At 45.3% G+C, this 26,234-nt stretch overlaps 1 protein-coding gene across 1 annotated transcript in view; it reads right to left on the bottom strand.

The window, feature by feature from the left end:
• The window catches only part of NR5A2 (nuclear receptor subfamily 5 group A member 2), a 148,049-nt gene that overhangs the window by 44,390 nt on the left and 77,425 nt on the right, over positions 1-26,234 (bottom strand). The window contains exons 5-6 of the mRNA XM_075540524.1: positions 22,891-23,010; positions 9,897-10,044 (exon numbers count right to left, since the gene is read on the bottom strand). Of these exons, the coding sequence (XP_075396639.1) occupies positions 9,897-10,044; positions 22,891-23,010 (268 nt within the window). The remainder of the gene's footprint in view (positions 1-9,896; positions 10,045-22,890; positions 23,011-26,234) is intronic.

Raw genomic sequence — 26,234 nt, 5'->3', positions numbered from 1 at the left:
TGAATTTGTCCACATTTGCTGTTTCATTTTGCCTGCATAGATACTGTCCTGGCATGAATGCAGTATTTAATACAGATGGATGAATTCATATGTTTCTGAAGAGGGTCACGTGCTATAGCAGAGAAAACTCTGACCCATATTTGGGCTGGTCAGTTCTAGTCCTGGCTCCATGCCTCAAAGTTAGATAAAGCACTTTGTTTTGCTTTCCCGGCTACAGAGTGGGAGGGAGATGACCTGTTAGGAACTGGACGCTTCACCCACTGATGATACTTTATTATTAAAGCAGGACCAAGACGACGGTCACGGTGCCTTGTTATCGTATCTAACGTTCTTAGTGAAATAATTCAAGTGCAACTTAAATACTGATCACGAATAAGACATTCTATTTATTCTTTTATTTATGAAGGAGAAGAAATCTATTTAGACTCATTTTACACAAGTCAATATTCTAACCTCTCGTACTTACTTTCTGAGTAAAAACTAACATCACAGCTGCTAATATTCCGCAGTAGACAGTGTGTTAACTTCCTCACCAGCCTGCCTGCCTTTCTTCCTTCCCTCCGCCTTCCTTCTCCCTCCTGGCATCCCCCTTCCTTTCTTTCTAATCTCTTCAATTCCTGGTATTTTATTTCATTCATTATTTCAATAAATAATTATTAAAACATAATGCATGTCAGATACAATGCCAAGAGCAAAACAGACACACTTGCGATGGTTGTGTGCCTTCTAGTTAATAAACTATGCTAAAACTTTTAAAAGTAAACTCTGCTTAAAATAACTTATCCAAAAGTTTGATTGCAAATCATTTAAATGTACATACAGTTAAGCTGATGGATAAAATGCCTTTGTTCCAGTAAGAACATGAGAAAAGTCCCAGGGTCCCTTTAATGTTTGTCTCAGATCATTCAAAAAGTGAGAGCCTTAGCCTCTCCGCTCTAGAAAGATCTCCTTTTATTCTTGCATCTTTCTAGAGCAAAGAAGAGAAGAAAATCAAAGACACAATAAGGCCAAGGGACTAAGGACCATGTGGGGCTCTATCTCCACTGCCCTGACCAAAAGACGTAGATGGTGCCCAGCAACCACAACCGACCACTCTGACTGGTATCAAGATTGAAGGTTCAACTGGGAGACAACTCTTGAACAAAATTCAAAATCACAAAAAAGATTAGGAATCCCTAAGACAATGGCCCTTATCTGCCCAAATCCGGCCCAAATCTGCACTTGAACCCAGCTTCATGATTCAGCTTTTAGTCAAATGAGAGAGGTCTGCAGGGAGAACCACAGCATTGAGTAGATGCCTACTCCATAGAACGGTCAACCACATGAGACCAGAAGGGCAGGATTTGCCCAGAGATAAAGTTCAGCAGGCAGGAAGGGACAGGAAAGAAGGATGGATGGAAAAGGGAATGGAGAAGAACCAGGGAAAGCACTGTTGCATGTGGGGACTGCAATCCATGTCACAAATTCAAAGGTGCGTGCATTGCTGAATGGAAAACCAATTTTTTTTGAGAACTTTCACCTAAATCAATGTATTGCATATAAAATTACATATAATTTTAAAGGTCTTTCAGAACATGAAAGTGTTACAGATCTAGTCTCAAAATTCTTTCCAAATTGTTGATTGCATCATGCATATATTATTTTCTTTGGGGACATTTCAGTAATTGCTTGGATGATCATTTGTATTTGAGACAATGTGCTTAACACTTTCAAGATAAAGGTACTGTGGCCTGACACTACAAAAAGCTCCAAGTGGCCCTGGTCTGAAGCAAATGCCTCTTCAGTCAGGTCTGCCCCTTTGGACAGCATCACAGAGGGGTGCTCCTGTAAGTATGGTAGCTTACCTGTCTGCACCAGCGAGGCAAGCCCCAGGCAACCATGGCCCAAACCCTGCGACTTTTGTCCCTGTGAGGAGGAATTCAAACTAGGATGTGTCATGGTGTCATTCCATGCCACCTTCAAAGTGTCATTGTGAGGTAAAGAGATGCTCTGAGGAGCAAAGGTCCAACGCGGAATTACGCCCCCTGTGGTACTATCCACAAGTTTTAGCAGTGCTTAGCAGACTTGTACACCGGGAGCCGGTGCCGGCTGACTGCCACCTATGAGCATTGGGATGGACTTGGATGCATTTCGAACACAGTTCTGGCCAGCAACAGTCACTCGAATCCTTCTGCCAGCTGCCTTACCGAGCCCAGCTCTCCCAGAGAACTTGTAAGGAAGCATCTCCTCACTTAAAGTGGAAGAGTCCTTACTGATCACTGGAATCACAAGGAGACATTGCTAGAGCGGTCTGCGGATAAGCTAGTCTCAGAAAGCTAACCCATACTTGAGAAGACATGACTTTTTGGCTCAACAGTGACTTGAAAGAAGCCACAAGCACTCCGGGAAAGGCCTTGCATCAAGGTTAAGATAAAGTACGTCCATGTATTTGCCTGATTTACCTGTAAGCGTTCCATAAATACCTGCTCTCTACCAGGCAGTGGCTGGGAACCCGAGGTGCAATGGACCCTGATATGGTTTATGACCCCAAGTGAGACTTGGTCTAGAGCAGTGGTTCTCGACCTTTCTGATGCCGCCACCCTTTCACACAGTGCCTCATGGTATGGTGACCCCCAACCATAAAATTATTTTCATTGCCACTTCATCACTGTAATTTTGCTACTGTTATGAATCATCATGTAAATATCTGATATACAGGCTGTATTTTCATTGTTACCAATTGAACATCATTGAAGCATGGTGATTAATCACAAAACAATATGTAATTATCTATTGCGAAATATTTACTTCTAATGACAAATCAATGAAATTTTTCCTTGAAGCATGGTGTAGCGTGGGTAACAGTCTTCACACTGGGTACTCGTATGTGGGCGCATCTGCATGTGGGCGGACCCGCCTGGAGACGGATAGAGGAGCGGTGTCTCGGTTCAAAGACCATCGGAAAGATGGGTTTTGGGATGGTCTTAGGCGACTCCTGTGAAAGGGTCGAGCCCCAAAGGCATCGCAAACCACAGGTTGAGAATCGCTGGTCTAGAGCATGACTGTGACCACACAGACACACAGCGCTCTGCTCATTTCACTGGACTTAGCGAGCGAGACATGAAGCTAGTGACATGAAGCCACCCTTTGAGCTGGGCTAAAACCCCTCCAAGCCAATAAGAATCTTCCAATTCGGCTGGATGAGATAAGTGCTTTTGGAAGTACTGGCTGGCCAGAGAAGAGAAAAATTGAAAGCAAATTAAGGACATTCATTAGAAGACATTGGATGCAATATGCTTATTGTCCTTTCTCTCACCGCCTGGGATATAACAAGAGAGCTGCAGCACCCAGCCATTGAGTCTGAGGGCTAGAAAATCCAAAGACCAGAGCGGCCTCTTGGCTGGCACAGTCGGGCTCCTTGTTGCTTTGAGCACTTAAGCCATAGTAGTATTCCTGATGGGCTTGAATGTGTAATGACATTTATTCACGGTGTGGCCATGAAGACCCGGTGGTCATTTCCCAGTTCTGCAATCCTTGTTGGGAGATAAGGTTTGTGGGGACATGCTATCAGGGGGTCATCTGGGAAGCTATGGAGTCATGTCTGCACTGGTTGGTGACAAATTTCCTGCTATCCGCCACTCTGTGTGTTTTTGTTTGTTTTTAAAGAAGATGAGGGTACAAACATTATAATCAATAAACATTATAACTTTTGTTTTGGCAGCTCTGGGATCATCAACTTTAATGTGTCAACTTAGAATACCTCCTCATCTGCCAAGATATCAATGGACTCAAACGACGTTAGCCTGTGCTTATGAAGACAACAGGCACGCACGCACACACACACACACGCACACGCACACCCACGCGCACACGCACGCGCGCACACACAGTAATGTAACAGGATTTTAAGGAAGTATTGCAACCTGCAGAGACTGACTGGGCCTTCTGTATAAATGGAAGGGGGAGAATTTCATAGGAGAATCCCACTAACTCTTAGTTCCATTTTTTCCAAACTTTTCGAAGTCCCCAGGAATTACATCACACAGAGACATCCATCTGAGAGGTTATTTTTAATTTTACATCCATCTCTTCCCCTGGTTCCCTTTTGATTCTGGTCAACTGTTTGGCTCACAAATTGCTACCTGCCCATAGATAGAATGCGAGGGGAAGAATGAGGTAGCTGACAGGAAACAATCTGGTAACTGTACTTTCTTTCTTTAATCTATCATTTGCCTTTCGTGAAATTTTGGTGACGAATTACTTTTAGGAGAAGTTGTTGCTGAAACCTGCTTTGAGCCGACGGCCACAGAATTTTCTCTCTGGTGAAGGCGCCCCGAAACCCGAGCCTCCTCTCAATTCTGGTGCTTCCTGTTAGCTGCATTCCATAACCCTTCATATCTTATTTTATCCCCACCCCATCACTTGGTCCTTCGTGAGGGGTTTTCTGGAGTATTAAACCACCTTGAACCTGCAGTTTCCAGTCCTGCTCCCTAACACTTTCCAGATTGCTGTGGGAGCCATCTTTCCAAAAGGCAAACCCTCTTAAGGTACCTGGCTCCCTTTAGAGCCCTTGCTCTCCTGCCTACAAAGGAAGTGGGTTGGTCGCACAGTGAGTAAGACTGGTCTGTTACCTGAAGGGTGGGCAGCAGCCGCTCTACAGGAAACAGGTGGCAGCCTGCGCCCAAGGAGGTGGTTGCATCCTGGGGAGCCCAGGGGGGCGGCTTTTCTCAGTCCCAGAGAGTCAGCGTGATTGCAATGGGCTCAGTGGGTTGATAATTCCAACTGCCGGCAGAACGAAGATTGCAGGGCTTATTCCCATGTCTCCCTCTGCTGCCTCTCGCAGTGCCCGGAGAACAAGTATTCCGAGAGCGTGCACGTGCCAGCTCTGCTGCTTCTCGCACCCATAACCGCCCACTGGCGTTCAGAGTCCCCGCTCCCTCCTGCCTCCTGGATTTCACACTTGCTCTCCTTTCTGTTGTGGAAATAGCACCTGTGACCATTCGTGGTAACTTGCTGCAGGATCTCTAACGGCGGGCAGTGGAAACTGCTATGGGGAATTGGAACTGCTCGGTGGCGCCCCTTCACTTGGTGCCCACATCTTAGAGACCCTGCTGGGCTCACCATCGGGCATCTCATAATCCACGTGGGAGACTCGCTCTGAGACACAGCGCAGCTTCAACAGAGCCCATCCCACGGAACCCGCCTGCTCCCCGGGCTCAGCCAGCTCAGAAGGTGTCAGGTTCAGACTCGGGCTCAAACTCCGGAGGGTTTGGGACCTGCCATCCTACCTCCTCCAGGGCTTGGTTCCTGCTTTTAAGTGTGGCTGTTAGGATTTCATTTCCACCACTGGGAAACAGTGGTTATGGGCCAGCCTCGGTATCGAAGGCAGGGTTAGCGATATATCATAGTGTGTGTGTGTGTGTGTGTGTGTGTGTGTGTGTGTGTGTGTGTGAAGGCTGATTGTCCATGGTTCCCATGGAGGAAAAAAAACTTGTCCATTTTCATAAATTGGAAAGCATCTCTACTTTACTGCCAGTTATTTTCCTTCTGCTTCTTTAAAAACAAATTCTTGGCCAAACTGTTTACCTCTAATCCAAACACCCTGTTTTCTTTTCTTTCCTAAACAACTGACTTTAGTTTTTAAGAGACATTTAGGTTAGCTAAACACACACACACACACACACACACACACACCAAACTCATGCTGACCCACCATAACAATCCCCTATGGATTTCTGAGACCGCAACACTTAACAGGAATAGAAAGCTCAGTCTTTCTCCCTCGGAGTTGCTGGCGGTTTCGAACTGCCAACCATGCGGATCACAGCCCAATGCGTAACCACTACACTACAAGGGCTCCCTAAGTTATTTAAAGGTGATTTCAGAGCAGCTGGTGGGTTTGAACTGCTGACCATGTAATTAGCAGCCCAGTGTGAAACCCACTACTCGACCTGGGTTCCCACGGGTGCCCTAAGCTCCTAAAACAGCTGACATGTCCATTAAACGAGAGAGAGTGTGACCGGTAAATGCCTGGTCCAATTGTTCTGGAAGTAATTTGTGGGGTCTACAGGTTGAAAGCACTTCAGATGAACACCCATCCCCCAATGGGACTGGCAACATAATTTTTTTAAAAAAAAACGAGTGAAAACATTTGAAGAAAAATAAGCAAATGAAAGTGATAAAAATCAAAGATGGCATGTAGTTAATATGTATATCTTCAAATGTAACATATTTATTCAACTCATTTAAAATACCATTGAAGTGAGATAACGCTCTTTAAATATTTTATCACTGAGAAGGCTTTTCGTACATGTATCATCTCATTTCGATTTCATTAGTGATCAAATGTACCAGTTAAAGAGGCTGAAATCTCCCCATAAACCAGAATATAATTTGTGAGATTAGAGCAAAGCAGGCCAATAGCATTTCATGTGCAACTTCATAAAAATTTCACTTGGATAGTAAGGATGTAGACTTGAATAAAAACATTCTTACTTAGTGTGGTCACTGCAGAAACCACCCAGCACCCAGTCCTGCACTAGAGACCTTTGAACACCGCATCTATAAAATTCTGTTGTCTTTTTAAATTTTCAGTAACATTTCTTTTTGCTATATTTATCGCATTTTTCCCAAAATATGAAAACGTTCTTTTTATTTTAAATGTTGACTACATGTGAAAAATTAACTCTGGTTATATTGCTTTAAACTATCCCTTTATTGGCAACAGTTGTGCAAGGCTGTCAAGAAGAATTTTGAAACAAAAGTACCAAATTTGGAGAGCAGACACATCTGTTTTACTTCGCAGTGGGTTTTATTGTTTTATTTCTGAGACTATGAATTCACAACTATCTTATAACTGAAAGCTAAAGAAAAAACACATGTTGGAAATCTGATTTATGCAGGGTTTTTTTCTTTTTCTTTTTTGGTCAAGGGAAGTTGCCTCTCTCAGCTCTCTGCCAATACCTAATAAATGGACTTGGCGAGAAGTTTATTTAACTTGGCTTTATTAAGCCAGCAAGATGTAGAAATCAAGCAAGGGACAGGCAGAAAAATCTGTTCCTTTGAAGTCAATAAAAATCCATCTCCTTAATCCCTTTTTTATTCTAAGCGGTGGTGATTTTTCTCAACTGATTCATTGAGAACCTTGATTTAGCTAACCTGTCCTGCACGATTATCTTTCTCCTCCAAAGCTTTCCTGGAGAAGTACTCTTTCCCCTTGACAACCTCCATCTTTTATACTTGCATGGTTGTGCATCTGGTTATAAACATGTTCTAGTTAATCCTCATAGAAAACCAGGTTTTCGGTTACTCTCATGTGCAAATGAGTAAGAGTGGCAAGGAGCAACAGCTAAAAGATGGCTCTCGGCTTTGACAGTGTTCTCTTAAGCTAGCTCCACTGAGCCTCCCTCAAAGCTTTCTATTAGTGGGCCCCACCTCCCACACAGATGCAAATCCACACTCTAGTAGGGAAAGCCCTTTTCCACATCCCCAATCTATCAGCTAAAGGGCTGAGTCATGTGGAAACAGACAATAAGTTACAAAAGAAGAAATTGCTACGTAATCATAGAAACCTCTATTAAACAAAAATATCAAACTAGGAAGCCATCATTTATCAACATAGCCTCCATCTAAGTCTATGCAGGGGGTGTCTCCATCTCTCTGGACCATTCCGGAAGATCTCTTCACTCTTTGATTTAGATTACCTCAAAAACGGCAATTTTGCTAACCTCAAGGGACTCGACTCCTGCTTCTTTTCACTCTGTATTTTGTAAGCTGGGGAGGGCAGAGGTGAGGAGAAGTCTGAAAGGGCAAGATCAGGGCTACAGGGTAGAAAGAGGAAGGTTTTCCAGTGCAATTCTTGTAGGCCAGCCTTGGATTCTCTGCAAGAATAAGCACGCGCATTGTCCCCATGATAAACAAACTCCTCTGTGTAACACTCCTGCTCCTAAATGAAGATTGAAAAAGACTATGGAAAGAAAGGTACTGAGGGTAAACAGAAAGCTATTAAAAAAGCAAAGTAGGAGGCCATTCACTCCCTGATTTCAAAACCTACTATACGGCCAAGAGTTGTTAGTTCTCACAACAGCTTGGCATTGGCTCAGCAATGGAAATGTAGACCAGCGGATTAGAACCGAGAACACAGAAAACACATTCAGTGGAGAAGAGATGGCCTTTTCAATTAATGGTGCTGGAAAAATTGATCTCCACTTGGCAAAAGAATGAAACAGAACCCTTACCTCACATCCTGAGCAAAAACAAACTCAAGGCAGAATAAAGACCTATATAAACCCTAAAACTATAAAGACCAACAATGAAGTAACAGAGGAAAACTTAAGGAGCCTAATATAAGGTATATATACATTACCAAACATAATGAAAAACATCCACATTATGGAAGACAAAGTAAAGAACTGGAGCCTTCTAAAAATTCGCCATTTCTGTAGATGGAAAAACATCATCAAAAGACTAAAAAGAGAACCTACAGATGGGAAAAATTTTCAACAATGACTATCAGATAAAGGGATAATTTCAAAAATCTATAGAAACCTACATCTTAATAAGAAAACTACAAAAATGAGCTGATTCCAGGAACCCAAGTGGAAGACGAATTTTGAGAATGAGGGCAACGAATGTATAAGGGTGCTTTACTCAATTGATATATGTATGGATTGTGATAAGAGTTGTATGAGCCCCAATAAAATGATCTTAAAAAAAAAAGAAAACTACAAATACATCCTCCCCCCCTCAAATGGGCCCAAGATAGTAGACAATTTACTAAAGATGATATTCATGTAGCCAACAACATGCATATGCAGAAATGTTTGTGTTTACCAACAATAAGAGAAATATAACTTAAAGCAACAATGAGATTCCATCTCACACCAACACTCTTACAAAATGAACATTTCGCTTAGCAAAGATAAATATTTTATGACACTACTAATAAAAAAGAAAAAGAAACAGCGTTCACACCAAAGGATAAGACTTTAAAGACTACCAGGAGGCCGGGGGGGGGGTGGGGGGGAGGAGGAAAAAAGCTTGAAAGGAAGTGGGGGCGGCGGGTGGGGGGGGTGAGGAGATGAAAGAAAAGACCCGCATACATGGGACAGGGTTGGGGAGTGAAATGGTTAACAGGATCCTATGACTGATTTGATGATGGGATGTGAAACTACATAGAAGATTTTTTCTTTGTATATTTTGATTCAAAAGCAAAAAAGAAATATATGCATACATTTATTTATAAAGTTAAACTTTTAAAAGAGACAGAGAGAAGGCCCACAGTCACCAGATTCCTCACCTATCAGATCTAAACACTGGTCTGAGTGGCTATGGAAGGTGGAAAAGTAAAACTGGAAAAGATTTGGATTCTTTTGTGACATACAAGTTCTTTTCAAACAGACAAACAAACTAAACAAGCAAATCCCTGTAACCATCCTGTGCTCTTTGAAAAAATAAAAATCTCTCACCAGTACCCTTCTGAAGTAGTCTCCATAGCCTGCAGAGCTGACCTCTCTGCCTTGAACCTAACCCACCTAGCAGGTCCTCTCAGAAGCCATCGTTTTGATTGGACTTTGGGTTTGAAGACACCCTAAGGAAGCTAGGTCAAGTGCTCAGCGTACACCTGAGAGGTCTGGTCTGACGGCACCCAAAATCACAGAGATGTTTAAACAGTTCCGTTGGAACTAGAACCTGGCAGCAACGCTTTCACTCCTGAGCTTGAAGGTTTCATAATTTGGAAGGGCATCCTCTTGCTAGAGCAAAATCACATACTTGTATGCAAATAACATGCATATTGACCCCTGGGCATTGTGACTTCCCTAGGTACCCATTATTGACAAGGACAAGCTCATAACTCCCAGACATTCAACAGTCACCATCTTTCGGTTGCACGTAGTTTGAGAAGAACAATTCCTTACCTAAACTAAAGAGCACCAAGAACTTCAGACACACAAACTCCCGTTGATCAAACTGCAGCGACCGAAGCTTCGCCACTAGCTCCTGCGCGTGACTCATGAGGTTGCCGAGCGTGGGCCCGGCTTGCGATGCGATTATGGGATAGTCCACCTGCAACACAGAAGCACAGTCCTCATGAGGGCCAGGACCAGAAACACATTTCACTTGGGATCATTTGTGGATCAAACCCGACTCCAGGAAAAGCGCAAGTGGCTCGCAGAAGTGGAGGCATAGCCTATCAGAAAATAGATCACTAGTATTCTGCTGGATGATCTATTCCATGCAAAGAACAGGCACCGACCGAGTTAATAAACGCAGGGGGATACATAACACTTTTCTATTATGGATTTACATCACTATATATGATTCGACTTCTCATCAAAAGTATGCCCCCATTTAAAAAAAAAAGCTACATCAAACAAAATAGCACAACCTCAAAAAACCCAAAACAAATCAAAAAACCCCAAACACATTGCCTTTGAGTGGATGCTGATGTGAAGCTATTGTGCAGGACAGGGTAGAGCTATCCCTGTGAGTTTCCAAGTCTAAACTCTGCGGAGGAAGAGAATGCGTCCTCTTCTCCCACGTTAGAGCTAATGGTTTGAAACTGTAGGCCTTGGCCGTTAGCAGCCTCGCACATCACAAACAACACAGGAAATATCGAGTCAACTCTCACTCGTGGGTCAAGAGTTCTCAGTGACTGATTATTCTGCAAGAAGATCGCCAGGCCTGTCTTCTGCGGTGCCTCCGAGTGGACTTGAACCCCCAACCTTTTCACTTACAGCCAGGTGTGTTAACCATTTGTATGACCCAGGGACTCCAAAGGAAAGTCCCCTGTCCATAAAAAGCCAACCCTGGACAGTGTTGTGGGTGTGCACATTGACCTTAACTGGGACCACTGGGCTCCATTTTCAAACATTCACGATTTAAAACTACATGGTTGGGGATGACCAAATCATCGCCTTCCTGGGTTTAATTTGCTGCTTCCTACAGAATCACATTTAAACGATTCTTGTTTCATTTGTTGCTTCCGAAAAAGCCATGGAATAAGATATCTCTTCATGTGCTTATTAATACATGTCTCTAGAAAGACAGCAAGGATCCTCACTTAGAAGAAGTACAAACCCTTGTTCTAGAAAACAAAGACTTCGTCCTGCATGAAAAGCAAGCAATCAAGCGCCGGAGGCCCGGTCCCAGATGGTTCCTGGAGGTGCGGGTTCAGTTTAGCATCGCAAGTTAAGATGTCGGGATGGCTGTCAGCGATGGGACGGGCTCTGCTGCCAGGATGCCTGCACGATGGGGAAGCCCAGTCGGTGTCTGACGCCCCCGCCCTTCTTCTACTGGCGAGCTCGCAGGCAAACAGATACTCTTTTAGGTGCATTTAATATTTGCAGCAGCAGCAAATTTGTCTGGGAGGCAAGTCCTCATCTGCCACTCACCCGGAGCAGACTGTATTAAATTTTTATATTTATTGACATTTCATTACCATAATTGACTGCACTTGCATCTGTAGTGGGAGGCAAGGGCTGCCTCCTAAGCAGGCGAACCAGTCCCTGGAGCAGAATTTGCAATTAAAAACAAGGCGGAATGGATTGTTTTTATTGTGTAAATATGATGAGTTGAATTTTCAGCTTTAACTAGAGAATACGGGGCGTACAGACACCTTTTTCAAGAGAGAGGAAAATTATGAGTCAGTGGAAAGCCCACCCCCAAAGGTGTCAATCAGCTTCTGTACAGTCAAGTGGGTATGAAAAAGCCATGGTTACCGTGTGTTCGAAGACAGCTCTCACACGTCCTGCCTGCTCTGTCCCTGCACAGGTAACTGTGCCCTAAATCTAAGCATCCAGTGTCCAACGAGCTCTTTGGGGTTCTGTTGCCGACAGCTTGGAAGAAAAGGTCAGTACACGGGCAGCTGGAAACCTGAGCTGTAAGCAGAGTGGACAAGCAGTTGGATGCCCAGGGTCGCCTTAAGGCTGTCAAGCATATAAGGTGGTGTTGCAACAATATGTCACCACTTCCCTTCGAGATGAGTCACAGGGTGGGACACACCTTGTAATTGGAAGGCTGGAGGGCCGAGTCCACCCACAGATGATCCACCTCCAATAAACCAACCACCCAAGTCCCGTAGAGTCTTTCTGGACAGCAAGCAACCAAAGACAGTTTTGGTTGTTTTTTGACATGCAAGGGGTGCCTGAGTTTTACATGCCTTAAAGACTATACAGGGCCTAACTGTCCTAGAGAATCATCACATATTCAGGGAGGAATAGAATCAATAAGTGAATGGAGAATGGTCCCCTGAGACGGCTAGGAATGGGCTGTGGCTGGAACAAGGCTGATGATCTGGGCCAACTCTGCCTCTCAGATGGGCCTGGAAAGAAGGCAGTTGGGTTAGACCAGGGGTGTCAAACTGCCCCCGAGGTAAGTGTTTGTGGACTGTGATGCTCTGAAATAAAATGAAAAAACAAAATATTGCTAAGAAGAAAAAAGAGGGGAGATGGAGGCAATACCGTACACACAATTCCCTCATTAACCCTCTAACTACTGAAGATGAGTATGCGCGTGGCCCAGTGCCTGTCCTGGGGGCCTGTGGACGTGTATCAACGCGCTGCTTCCCTTCCGGCAACGTTTGGAAGCGATACGTCTGCCACTCTCAGTGTCACGTAATGTAAACAGATCCCACTAGTGAAAAGGTGAAAAAGAGCACGCTGGCAGCGCTAGTTTAGAGGGAAGCCATTACAGCTGCGCATCACGTTTGTCAGCTGTCCAACATTTTGTGGTTTTCATTAGTTGCTTTGTTATATTTTCCGGTCACAACGTAAGAAGTAAGTAAAAACTTGTAGGAGGAAAGCACTGTCAAGTTTCGGTTAAAAAGAATAATTTTAGTTTTATAAATACATTGCATAAAATTAATGTTTAAATAAAAGCACGTATATAGCGTTTTAATTATCCCATCCATATTCCTGTAGCCTCACTTCAAAATATAAATTTAGCAACATTTGTAAATGTGATGTGCCCCGCGTGAATCTTGCCCGCTGCACCCAATGTCCCGCGTTTTAACTGAGGTTGACACCCCTTGGTTAAAGGATCGTGAACTGTCGCCTCATTTATGATTGTTAAGAAATAACAGTAATTGGGAAGGAATGCCGATTTTAAATTCCCAGCGGATTGCTGAATGCATTCGTGCATGTACATCCCAATCTCACCGAGCCGGTTCTGATCCATGGTGACCCCGTGCGCATAATTGCTCCCTATAGCGACTTCTTGGCTGTCACGTTCATGCAAGCAGACCGCCAGGCTTTTCTTACGCAGGCGGAGTTGCTGTACACCTTCAACCTGCTAAACCTGTAGGTGAATGCAAGTCCTTTGTGATACCCTGGGAGCTTGGACGTTTTCATTAAAAAAAAAAAAAGGAAAGAAAAGATAATTCACTAGCTAAACCTCGTTACAGTGGGAAGACCATCCTAAGAAGACACACAAATGTGCAATCAGTGCACTTTTCTGTGAACGTAGGGCTCACTGATCTGTGCGCCACTCTGACAGGTAAACGACAGTAAGTGCAAACGAGGAAAGCATGGGACAAAATTCAAAAAACACGAAAGACCAGGCTTCCTGTTTGCATACACAGGTAGGACCCCGAGAATATAGCCCGTAGTCACCCTTCAGATCTGCAACTGAACTCATCCCCATGGTAGAATAAATCAACCACTTAAGAAAGAAAGGGCAGCATTCACCCGAGGGCCAAGGTCAGAGGGTTAGGAAAGAGGGAGAGAAGGAAACAGGACGCCCAGGAAGAAATCAGAATAAACAATGGTAAGTGAAGGAACTGCAATGGATCAGCTGAAATAAGATGTATACAGATTGTTGAACGCAAGACTGGTAATCTGCTCTGTAAGCCTTCACCTAATTCACAATAAAAAGTTTATATCATAATAAGTGCAAATAGTAGACCTTCATACTTCAACACGTAGTGCATGATAATGGAAAGGAATCTAAATGGTTTCCTAGGCCCCTATAATTACGGACAGATCTTTAGTGAGCTGAACTTCAGGAAATCAATGAACAGACCAACAACTTTATGGCGCTACATTTATTTACGTGTTAATTTGAAAGCGTGAACATGTTTATTAAGGGGGGGCACCCCTCAGATAACATTTCATTCAAGGGTAATTTATCAAGTTGCACGCCTCAGAGGAGGGTGGGGGATTGATTCCTGAAAGAGTACCAGATCTGCGGCTTCCTTAGATTTTTATTACAAACATAATTATATTTCCATTGCTGAATGTGGAGTTCATGCTCATTTCAGAAGCAGCTGGCCTTGTCTTTTATGTACTTAGTAAAATTAATTTAGTGCTCTCTCACATGTAATCTTTGTGCCGTTAAACTCAAGGAAGATATTGAAGAAATAACTTGAAGCGGGTGTCCCCTTTGGATAAGTTTCATTGATCGTGGCAGTAGAAACTGTTTTCACTAAATTGGCTTTAGTTCGAATAGCTGAAGTTTTGATGACGTGCGTAATGTAAGATGCCTGTCATTTTAATACGATACACAATCATAGAAGATAATGAATAAGTTGCCAGCAGATCTCTCCCTTAGGATGATGTTTCGGTGTCGGTTAATTAGCTACAATATGCAAATACGCAAACCGACCCTGCTTCAAAAGTACTCTGCTGTTTCATTTCACATATACATACATACAGATGTGTGCATGTTTTGAAAATGCTAAGTGAAAATAAAATCCAACTGCAGTCATTCGATGCTCAATGGACAGCAATTGCTTTCCCGATGCAGAATATCACTGCCCACCACTGCGTCCTTTTCAGCACTGCAGTGCTGAGCTTATTACTGAGCTTCTGTAATGCATGCTTATATAGAAGGCAAATGAAAAGACAGAACTAAAACGGAACTGTTTCAGGGTTAAGTAAGAAGTCGGGTGTGACGGCAAAGATCCCCGATACTACTTAATGCTAGCTACCAGCGCCGAGGGCTGCTTTTTGTAATGGGGCCACCATTTCAATTGTTCTTCTGACAGAAGACTGAGGGAACTGAATTCAGCAAAAACATGTCTTGAACCAATGTGAAGTGATTGGTTGTCGCCGGGCGGGAAATGAAAGTTGTGTTATTTCAGTTTAACTTCATACCCTCTCTCTTGAAGCTCCAAGTGGTAGTTCCTTGGGAATCCCCTACTTCCAAATTCAGCCTCATCTTTTCCTTCTTCTCTTGCTGTATCAAATTCACCTCATGGCTTGCAGTGAACTGCTTCTAGCAGGAAGAAGCCAGGAGGCGGACTCCCTGTGCTGGGAGAAGAGGGGCTTCAGACTGCGGGGCATCTAGCAACAGGGCTAAAAAAAGCAAGGTTGAGAATCCATCCATCTCCTAAGCTGGGGAGTCTCTGTTTGATTCAGTCATTGGTGCTATATTGCTGACTGAGGACGCTTAGCTATGTAAACAGAAGGTTCATGAGGAACTAGGACTATTTACTAATCCTAGAGCCCTCGGAATAAACACCCTCATTTTCTTGGACCTAAGTCATTGCAGGACAGCTGAGAACATCGTACAGCAAACCTAGGAGTTCGGAGGAAGTTATTTGAGCATGCTCTATTTGTGTGTGTGGCTAACGTCTGGGCAGGAGCGGCCGGAGAGGAACCCTACTGCTCTTCTGCACACCAACAACATATCGGCAGTTCAGACCCACAGGCACCGGGCTGTGGGAGAGAGCTTGCGATCTGTTACCATACAGATTCAGCGTCCAGGCTCAGAAACTGTTCTACTGGCTCCGCCAGGATTATTCCGAGTGGGAATCAGCTCCCCGGCAAGGGATTTTGTTTCTTTGAACAGCTTGAAAATGGTGCGTAGATGCAGTTGAAATTGTAATCGGCAATCTCTGTCACGATTTCTCTAACTCAGGAAGATTTCCGGCACTGGTGTTGCCTTCAACATGCACAGAGGGTCCAGCCAGGTGCCTTCTCTTCAGGGCAACTGCTGCTGTTCGGTGCCGATGAACCAGTTCCAACTCATCGTGACCCCTCGTGCGAGAGAGCAAACACTGGTCTGTCAGTCTGTCTGTCCTGTACCATCCTCACAGACAAGTGTTGAGGTGGTTGTGCCACATCACATTCTTATCGAAGCCAAATCACCCTGGGAACTTTGGACGCCACTTACTCACCTGGAACTCCCTCCTCTGACATTTCTACTTAGCACCTTACCTGAACCTGTGCCAGGGGTCTTACCCACCAAATACCGTGGGGCAAAGCGCTATGCAGAGATTGGCCACCACGATAGTTAATTAGACATATGGATTACATTATTTTTTGCACACAGGGGTGCGTCTCCATTAAAAAAAAATTTATTACCAGGCATCAGATCTTTAGAATGATTTTTTTTCAAACTAAATGAAAAGGTTACTCATATCCTATGCATGAGTGCTAAGTTGCTAGTAGGGGAATTTCGCATGCGTTGTTTGAATAACGCTGCTTCATTTTCTTCACATGATATCAACATCCTGACCGTGATAAAAGGCATCACGGAAACAGGCTTGTCATTGTTTCAAAGTTCACACTCGGCAAAAATCCACGGCGGCGGGTGAATGGGTCTCTGTGGCACATAACTTATTGTATTTAGAAAAGTGAGGGCAAAGAACCCTCACTGGAAATATGCTCTCTCTCAAATTGGAAGAGACCCTGACAAAAACCAACCGAGCTAAGGTGGTATAGGAGGATGAGTGATTTTTCCCTTAACATTAAAATAACAATTTTATAATATTAAGTGATAATCACATAAAATTGTTTCCAGATCATTTCAATTGAGCAAGTTGGTTATCACACACACACACACACACACACACACACACAACATGCACATACCAACCCCCCCCCCCAAATAACACAAAAAAAGTACAGGCATGTAGGCTTATTCAAAGAAAACGGAATTTGTTTTGCTAGTAAGTTCTGCAGAGCCTGTCATCCACTGAAATTACACATGAAGGCCAAATTGCAAGCCTGGACTAACAGCAAGCTTTTCCGCATCTGTAAGTTATCCAGAAAAGCAGCGTGGCACGTTGGTTACAATCACAAACCCTGGCACCAACCAACTGCCCGTTTCTGACTATCTGCTCTGCCGGCAGATTGCCTCTGGACAAACGACTTAAGGATACAAATACTACCAGCATCTTCTCCAAGTCGCCATGCAGACTGAATTCGTTAATACAGAGAGCATGTTATCAGGCAGGATCAGTCCCTGGATAAGGACCTCGTGCTTGGTAAACAGAAAGTCAGCACAAAAAAGGTGCAGACCCCCAAAGAGATGGCGCAGTGGTTGAAACAATGGGCTCAAAAGTAACAATTGTGGGGATGGCGGTGGACAGGGCAGTGTTTCATTCTGTTGTGCCTGGGCCCCTGTGAGTCAGAGCTAACTCAACAGAACCTAACAACAGATAAAGCATGATTACCAGTGCCTGGCACACATGACAATAAACACTACCAGTTTTGCATCACGCACTACGTGTGTAGGGGCCCTGGTGGCACCGTGGTTTAGTCCGTAGTCCGGTGGGGCTGCTGGATGCAAGGGTGGTGGGACAAACGTCCCAGGAGCTCTGAGAGGAAGAAGAGGCTGTCTGCGTCCACAGATGTCTGGGGAACCCCCGTATACGGTCACCATGAATCTTATGGCAGTGGGTTTGGACTATGTGTATCACCAAAGCAAACTCCATCCATGCAGACTCACAGCGACCCCATGAGGGTTTCCGAGCCTAACTCTGGGATCGAGGCCCAACCCGTAACCACGACATCACCAGGACTGTGTGTACAGGAAAAAGCGGCTGATGTCAATTCCAACTCATGGTCATCCTCCGCAGGGCACAGTAGAAATTGACCATAGGCTTTCCAAGCTGGCATCTTTACAGAGACAGGGCAAGCACATCTTTCTCCCAATGGGAGGCTGGAGAGTTCCGGCCACCCGAGCTTTTTGTTTAGCAGCCAAGAACTACCTATCCTCACTATGGGGGTTCCTCGTGTATTGGGAACACTGTCTTACACGCCAGCTCAGGGCCGTTGAACTCTGGTGACTTCAGTTTCCAATGTGCACTCTTCCAGAGAGCCAATTTCCTTCCTTTTTATTGCAACCATTGTAGTCTGCTCCAGGGCAGGCAAGGACATTGAAGTTGAGGTAGAGAGACTGGTTCTAGATTGTGCAGGCAGTAAGTTGTCAGGGAGGGCATTGGTGGGTCAGCAGTAGAATTCTCATCTTCTGTGCAGGGGACTACAGTTCAATTCCTGGTGAATCTGCCTTGTGTGCAGACTCTGCGAGGTTCACGGTGGGAGCTATGTGTGGCTAGGATGCTGAACAGGTTATGCAGAATGTCAATGCTAAGATGAACTAGGAAGAAAGGCCTGGCAATCTATTTCTGAAAAACAGCCAATGACAAGCCCATAGATCACAGCAGTCCCATTTGCAATTCATTATAGATGGTGCTGGGCCAAGCAGCATTTTATTCTGTTGTGCATGCAGTTAACATGCACAGAGACAGGTACCTGCTCTTTGGAGGAATTATGGTTAAGTGCCAGTGAACTAGTCCCAACTCATAGCAACCCCTCGTACAAGAGAACAAAACGCCATCCTCACGGACAAGTGCTGTTACGTTTGGGCCACGAGCACTTTCTTATGGAAGCTGAATCACCCTGGGGACTTTGAATGCCACTTAATCACCTAGCACACCCTCCTCTGAACCTTCTTTGCACCTAACCTGAACCTGTGCCAGGGGTCTTACCTGTGAAATCCCATGGGGCAAAGTGCTAGGCGGAGAACGGCCATGGGGTTGGGGTCTGAACTGATGGCAAATAACAACAACCACAAGTTTTGGAGGAGGGACTCCCCCGGCCAATGCAAGTCTGAACTCCCCAGGACAGACACACATGCACGCACACATTTCCATCGCAAAGAGCAAGCTGCCTGCATTGCTCATGAACATTTGCTCGGCTCGTATCTGATTGTGACTGGGCTGCGCAGCTAACACCAAGGAGTCATTGTCCATTTTGTTTTCCCCTCTTCTTACCTCTTCTCCTTTTTAAAATACTTTTTTGACTTTCAGAAGTTTGGCTTGATTCTTACACTGGCTATTTTCCTTTTACCACTGTTTCTATTCTCTTAAATGAGCGTTCAGCCAATCACTTACTACTCCTGCTGTTTGTTAACAGACAGATAGGAATCTTCTCCTTTGCGGTCACTGAAATATTTGCCAAGCTAGGAGCATCATACTTTAAGATGCCAGTGCATCCCCCTGAGCAACAGGGCAGAAGGAGGACATGATCACAGAGTAAGAGGATGGTTTATGGCCCCACAGCAGGAAGTCAAGAATTACAAGGAGGTACAGATGAGCTGGGAGGCCTAGCGTGAATGCTCTCTCAGGGTCCCAAGTCTTTGGAGTTCTAATAGTGCATTACATGCTCAGCCACTACCCCAAAAGTCGGTGGGAGAAAGACGTGGCAGTCGACTGACATAAATATTACAGCGTGACCAACCCTGCGGGACAGTCCTACTCTGCCCGATAGGCTCGCTACGAGTTGGAATGGACTGGATGCCAACAGGTTGAGGTTCAGTTAACTTGTTTTCCCTAAGCCATAAGGTTAGAGCTGCAAGAGTTTTCTTTCAGTGGAGTCACCTACTCTATAGCTCACGCCTCCTCCATTCAGCACCGCAGTCAGTGCTTGGCGGGATAAGACTGTGCATCAAACTATCTTTCTGCTCTGTTAGAAAGGTCATCGGTTGAGAAATGGCTTCCTGCTCAGCCTGTTTCCTTTCTTTCCTGCATGAATTACAGGAAGCGCAGGGATACGTTCTAAATGTTTGCACCCAATTTGCGCCACTAGAGCGAGGAGCCCTGGTGGCATCGTGGGACACGAACTGGGCTGCCAACTGCAAGGTCAACAGTTCACGCCCACCAGTTACGGGTTCACAGGGTCGAAAACCCACAGGGTCAGCTCTAGTTGGGAGAGATTCTGAGGCAGCGGGTGTTTGGCATGCCACAGAAGACCAGGGCTAATGGCTTGCATCGTTTCTCTCAATGAGAGAGTCTAATTGTCACTCACATTGGAGAGGATAGGAGTGGAGCGGGTGTTTGGTGGGAATGTGGATTCGTTTTAAAAGTAGACTCCAGGTTGCACAGACAGTGTGGGGAACAGCGGGTTCCCCCCAGGGGTCCCTCATTCCGTGGTGAGGGCAAAACATACAGCAAAGGTAATTGATAATAAAAAGGCTATTATTACACCATCGCTTCCTCGACTTTTCTGGGTTCCCATGATCAGAGAGGCAAGAAAGGCACTTTCTCTGCTTTTTAAATGGTGATTACCTTTGCCCAGGGCAGCACTTAAGGTAAAATGAAACGTGAAAGAAGGAGGATTTCTAAAGAGCAGGGATGGAAGTGCTTTGAGAAAGAACAGCACAAACCCATTTCCTTTCTGAAACTCAGAAGGAAATGAAATCAAATTAATTTGTGGGCCGAATCTCGTTCTTCTAAATGTAGCTTCTAGGTAGGGGCAGGGAGGAGGGCAAAAGAACGTCCGGTGATTGGACTCTGAAAATGGGTACATTTCCCTCCAAAGACTTGGGCCACAGGAGAAAAATGCTCAACAAAAATTTGGAAAGGCAGGAAGTGAAACCCACGGTGGAGTCTCTCTCTCTCTCTCTCTCTCTCTCTTTCTGTTATCCTCCAGGAAGCTTTTCTCCTGGGAGGGGCGGAAAGCTGGGGCCAAATAGTGATGGAGTCAGTCGAATTGATCCAATTTGGTGAAGCTCTGAAATAGTTTTGCCTTTAATTTGATTGGGAAAATGTGATTTATTAATAGTACAGCGAATGGTGTGGAGAGAGCCTTTCCTTTCCAAATATGCACTGCTGCGGTTTCACAGCACATAAACAATTGATGGCCGGATGTAAAAGCTCCCGGGGCCTGAGCACTGCAGGTGCCACTGCGCAGCGACGGGGTGGCGCCCTGAGGGGGTATGACCCAGTGGACTAGAGGAATGGTAGTGACCCATGCTGTTGTTCAATAGCACGTGACCCCTAACATGTGGAGGGAAACAACCACTTGCCACAGAGCCGATTCCCAGGCACGGTGACGGCCACGGGTGTCAGAGATCTGTGCTCCCCGGCGTTTTCCATGGCTGTGCTCTTTTCAAAAGCAGAGCAGCAGACCCTTCTCCCGAGGCAACTCCGAGTGGATTCAAACCACCGACCTTCTGATTTGTCGCTGAGCACTTAATTGTTGCTACTACCCAGGGATCCTTCTCGAACGAGGGGGCCTCAGAAGTTTGTGGAAAAGTTGAATTGAACAGTAATGTCCATTTCACCCTAATTTTTGCACACATCGTTGTGAGTTATTGATTGGGATTATTGTTTAATGATCAGGATTAGTGTGGCTGAACCCCACTGCTACAGAGTAAGGTCCGGGAGGGCAAGAATTCTTTATCTTTTTGCTCACGTGTCTATATCCCAGAACAGTGACATAGGAAGACAGTCAATCAGTATTGACTGAATTAATGAATATCCATTTATACAGGTATAGGGCTGCTCAAGAAGTCATTTCCCCCCTCTCTTCCTTTTGAGTAGTTGCTGGCTCTTAAAAACAAAAACCGCAGCCCCTTCACGTTTGCTTGCCTTTAAGCAAATTACTTTGAATATATGAACTGTTCGAATCAGTCTCTTCTACCAGTCTCAGAGCACCAATCCCAGTGTTTATAAGGGTTTTGTTTTCAAAGTGTGACCGGTGAGTGCAGGACTTCCACCGAGGGCCCTGCTGAGCAAGCATGGGTCTGCTCGTCTCAAGGTGGGAGGTTTAAAACCACCAGGAGCAAGAGGAAACTGTGTTCAAAAAGATCTACCACCTAAAACCCTATGAATCAAAATAGGCAGGCTTTTAGTTTTAGGGTTTGGTGTTTGTTTTTTTTGGGGGGGGGGGTTTGAGGCTGAAAAGTCAGCTGTTCAGAACCTCTTGCCCATGCCATGGGAGAAGAATGTGGCTATCTTCTCCATAAAGATGGGCCTTGGAAGCCCCACAGGGCAGGCCTAGTGTTCCCTGTAGAGCACAGAGTCACTAGGAGTCCGAGTGGACGCGGTGGCAAAGGGCTGAGTGTTAGTTCACTTGTTCAAGCTAAGCAATAAGAGGCGGTTTGACTTTGTCCTTCGGGGTCATGAACAGTCACAATCTGCTCAATGGTGATGGGTTGTGGCGGTACAATGGTAAAGCACTCAGCTACGGAAGTATGGGTTGGTGGTTCCAATCCACCCAGTGGCTCCACCGGAGGGGAAAAAAACCATGTTGCCTTGTCCCCTTAAAGGCAGCAGTCATATGACAAAATAACGATGTATAAATTACCAAGGGCACATGAGGGAGGGGGGTGGGGGAGGGAGGGAAAAAAAAGAGGACCTGATGCAAGGGGCTTAAGTGGAGAGCAAATGCTTTGAGAATGATTGGGGCGGGGAATGTGCAGATGTGCTTTATACAATTGATGTGTGTATATGTATGGATTGTGATAAGAGTTGTATGAGCCCCTAATAAAATGTAAAAAAAGGAAAAGAGGAGGGGAAAAAAAGGCAGCAGTCTACAAAACCCTCTGGGGAAGATCTGTTTTTCCCGCCTGACTCGATGGCACACCAGCACAACCATCAGGGACTCCAATTTAGCCTTTGTTCTGACCCCTCAAGGCAGAACTTGCCCCCCAGGGGACAAGAGGCTGCAGAATGCTTATGCTTACGTTTGCTTTTACAAGTTTAACTGCAATCATCAGAGTGGGAACAGAGTGCACCGACTCATCTTTTCTAAATTATTTGCAGCGAAATCGCTCCTTTTCAAAGCACAAGAGTGCTTCTGACCTAGTTAAATCCCTGCCATTCTGAGCATGCTTAGAAAAAAAAGATGCTTTTTTCTTTTCCTTTTTTTGGGGGGGGGGGGTCTCCATGCCAATACTCACTTGTTGCCCAGTAACCAGGAAAATGGATCCTTCCTTCCCATGGACCACTTGCCGGTAAATGTGGTCAAGGATTAAGAGCTCACTCCAGCAGTTCTGAAGCAGCTTCATTTGGTCATCAACCTGTAAGAGGAAACAGAAGAGAGAGAGAGAAAATGACACTATGTTCCAATGCTCTCTCGCTTCTGTGTGGTCGTCCTCCTAAGAGAAGGTATCGCAAGCCAGAGGCGCTCCACCCGGAAGCGCTGGTGCCCAGACCTTACATCACATCACGGCTCCTGAAAACCATTATTTCCATTTGGACACATACTTTTTAGGCCACATATAAATACTTCAGGTAAGTCTTTCTAATCAATGAGCTGCTAGGAAGAGGCACTCCATTAGGTGGGTCTATCTAACATTAATAGGGCTATTAGAGTTTGCTTGTGGGAGGCGCAGGCGCCTCTGACTGTCCTCAGTAGACCCCCAAGTAACTTGTGTTTGTGTAGCTAATATAGGGACACTAGCAAGTCCTCCCACTGAGAACATTTTACACAAAGGAATACGAGCATGCCCGCTCGTAGGGTACCGGGATCCTTTGTCATCAGTGCTCATTGCGAGTCTAAAGGACACTAACTCCTGAGCACCATCAGCCCCAAAGATGTTCCTGATGCTACTCTGTCTCCGCTTTATGATTTGGCCCATTCCCCCACACAAAGTCTCCAAGCGGCAGTTTCCATATTGCAAAAATGGGTCTAGAGCAGCACCTCCATCATAGGAAAGAGGGAATGTTCTAGGCAAGTTCACCATGGCCTCCTCCCCGGGGGGGGGGGGGGGGGGACATATATCTCATGCGTATTTCACACACCCATGACCCTGGATTTGAAGAATGAATTGACCCCTTTGCTTAACCATCTGTAACTGTTAGTTCTGTGCTTTGAAGTGTAGATCAGCCCCTAACACTGGTGTGCCCAGATGTGGTGGCCACATTTGGGCTGACGATAGTCAACAATGTATTTCTTAAAACAATGCCTGACGTTCACTTGGCATTTTAAAACCTATCTTGTGTTATTTTAGATCTGATTCGCAGAACATCCCTTGGTCAGCAAAGCTAGAATTGTTATAGTCAACTAAGACCAAGGGGGCTCCGAGGTCAAATGGAATGCCCAAAGGCATTCCTCTCTCAACCTCTAGGCCATCTCCAAAGTCCTTCAGGAGGTAGGAGAATACTTCAAGCCCCGTTAATTTAACTCTCTTGAACAACTTCACGTTTAAACTGTTATCCAATGGGATTAGGGTGGTTGGATGATTCGGTGAAGAAATCCCTCCTCTTAGAAAGTTGCCACTGATATCTCAAGGTCAAACCCACAGCCATGAAATCATTTCTGTCTCACACATGTTCACGGTTTCAGAGGCTGTAAACCTTTATGGGAGCAGATAGCCACGACATGTTCAGTGGAGCAACTTGACTGGAGGGCTTCCCCAGAGCTCCTGGTACTAAAAAGAGCTTGTGGCTGGCTTGCGTTTCACAAGCCAAGCCAAAGTGAATGTATCAAGAGAAACCCAAGTTTAGATTTACACAAGGATTTACGGCACAATCCTGTTTCAGCTCTATTTTCCCAACTGAAAAAATACTGGAAGAGGAAGAAATGAGATAGTGGGTGGAAAAGCTCTTTTTCAAGTATGACACAATACATGAAGGAAGGAGCAGAAACCTGGAAGAGATACTAGAAGGCTCCCAACCAGATGACTTTACAAACTGTTGGGGAGGGAAAATATCAATTGTCGAGAATAAGGCTGCAATCAGTCTCGGTGATCAGCCACAGGCAACCCCCCGGCCCAGCCCCAACACATCCCCTTCACTCCTATTTCCAATCAGTTAAGTCTGTTCTGACCAAAAGACTTTCATTCATTAAGGAAACTTGGATTTTAAAACATCGATTACTTGGTGGGTGGACATGCAGGCCCTGGGATGGGATAACGGCGAAGCAGTCAGTACAGTCCATGTCGTGGGGCACATTACTATGGTGGTGGAGAACACTCACTTTGCATGTTTTGGTAGTTCAGGTGTTAGTAGGTGCCAGCCTGCTTCTGGAGAAAAAACTCTTATTATTATTATTTTTTGAAAAACTATTATTTTATGACTTTGCAAACCAGGCAGTGCGCTCCATTGCAGCTGTGGCCAAACATCCTGTGTCCATACCTATCGCTGTACCCAGACCACATCCCAAGAATCGGCTGGCTCAGATTCTTTCCCCCAAAGCCAAACCGACGGCCATGGAGTCTATTCCGACTCAGAGGGACCCTACACAACAGGGTAGAACTGCCCCTATGGGTCTCTGATGCTAACTTTTTGTGGGAGCAGTGTTCTTCCCCCTGTGGAGGGCTGGTGGTTTTGAACTGCTGACCTTGTGATTAGCAGCGCCATGTGTAAGCACCACTACACACCTGCCGGGTGCTGCTCTCTCAGATGCAGTGCCTGGGTGGGCCCCAAACAAAGCGTCCCCTGCTCTTCTGCATTTTGTTACATTCTCGAGTCAGCAAACACACAGCTGGCATCTTATTGTCAGAGTATCTATACATCCATGGCGGCAACTTTATTCCTTTTGACATGTTTTGCCCTATGAGGTGAAGCTTTAGTTATTTACTTAGCTTCTCCCCATTCCTATCCCATCACATGGAAGTCTGAGATACTGTACTTTTGGATCATCTCTCCCCAAACAGAGAGCACATTCATCCATGCTGATGAAAATTACAAGATGGGTAAATGGGAGTGGGCAGGGAGGGGGCGGCTTGAGGTCTAGAGACAGCAGTCTATTTAGAGACCCTGGAGGGATCCGGTTTAGAAGCCTATGTATGCAGCAGGGAAATTCCTCATTCCCGTTTTGCAAGTGGGACAAACTCAAGAGCTATGACATTACCTGCTGGCCAGGTAGACTGGGAGGAAAGGTTGGGCAACATATTTTCTTGAAGACCCTCATGCAGGGCATCTCCTCTTCTTTTGCATGTTACAGTCCCTAGCCCTTCAAGGCCCTCATATGGAGCACGGCAGAAACTCAGAGATGCTCTGTGCCTAACCCAAAGGTGGGCGTTTCCGGATCCACAGCCACTCCTTGGGAGAAAGCCCTGGCAACCTGCTCCGGTCAGGACTTACAGCCTTGGAAACCTGGGGGAGCAGTTCGACTTGATTCAATAGGGTGGCTGTGAGTTGGGGCCAGCTCGGTGGCAGTGGGTTTAAGAAACGTTAAAAATGCAAAATAAGAACAGGACTCTTCCTTTAGGATGTGCAGGACACATTCTCAAATAAGGATAGGGTTTTACGTCGTGTTCTGAAGCAGACCTTCTTCCCTGCCTTGCTGTGTGGCAGA

This window comes from Tenrec ecaudatus, chromosome 1 (genome assembly GCF_050624435.1).
Source record: "Tenrec ecaudatus isolate mTenEca1 chromosome 1, mTenEca1.hap1, whole genome shotgun sequence".
In the NCBI taxonomy this organism is placed as follows: Eukaryota; Metazoa; Chordata; class Mammalia; order Afrosoricida; family Tenrecidae; genus Tenrec; species Tenrec ecaudatus.
This window is presented reverse-complemented; position numbering and strand designations above follow the sequence as displayed.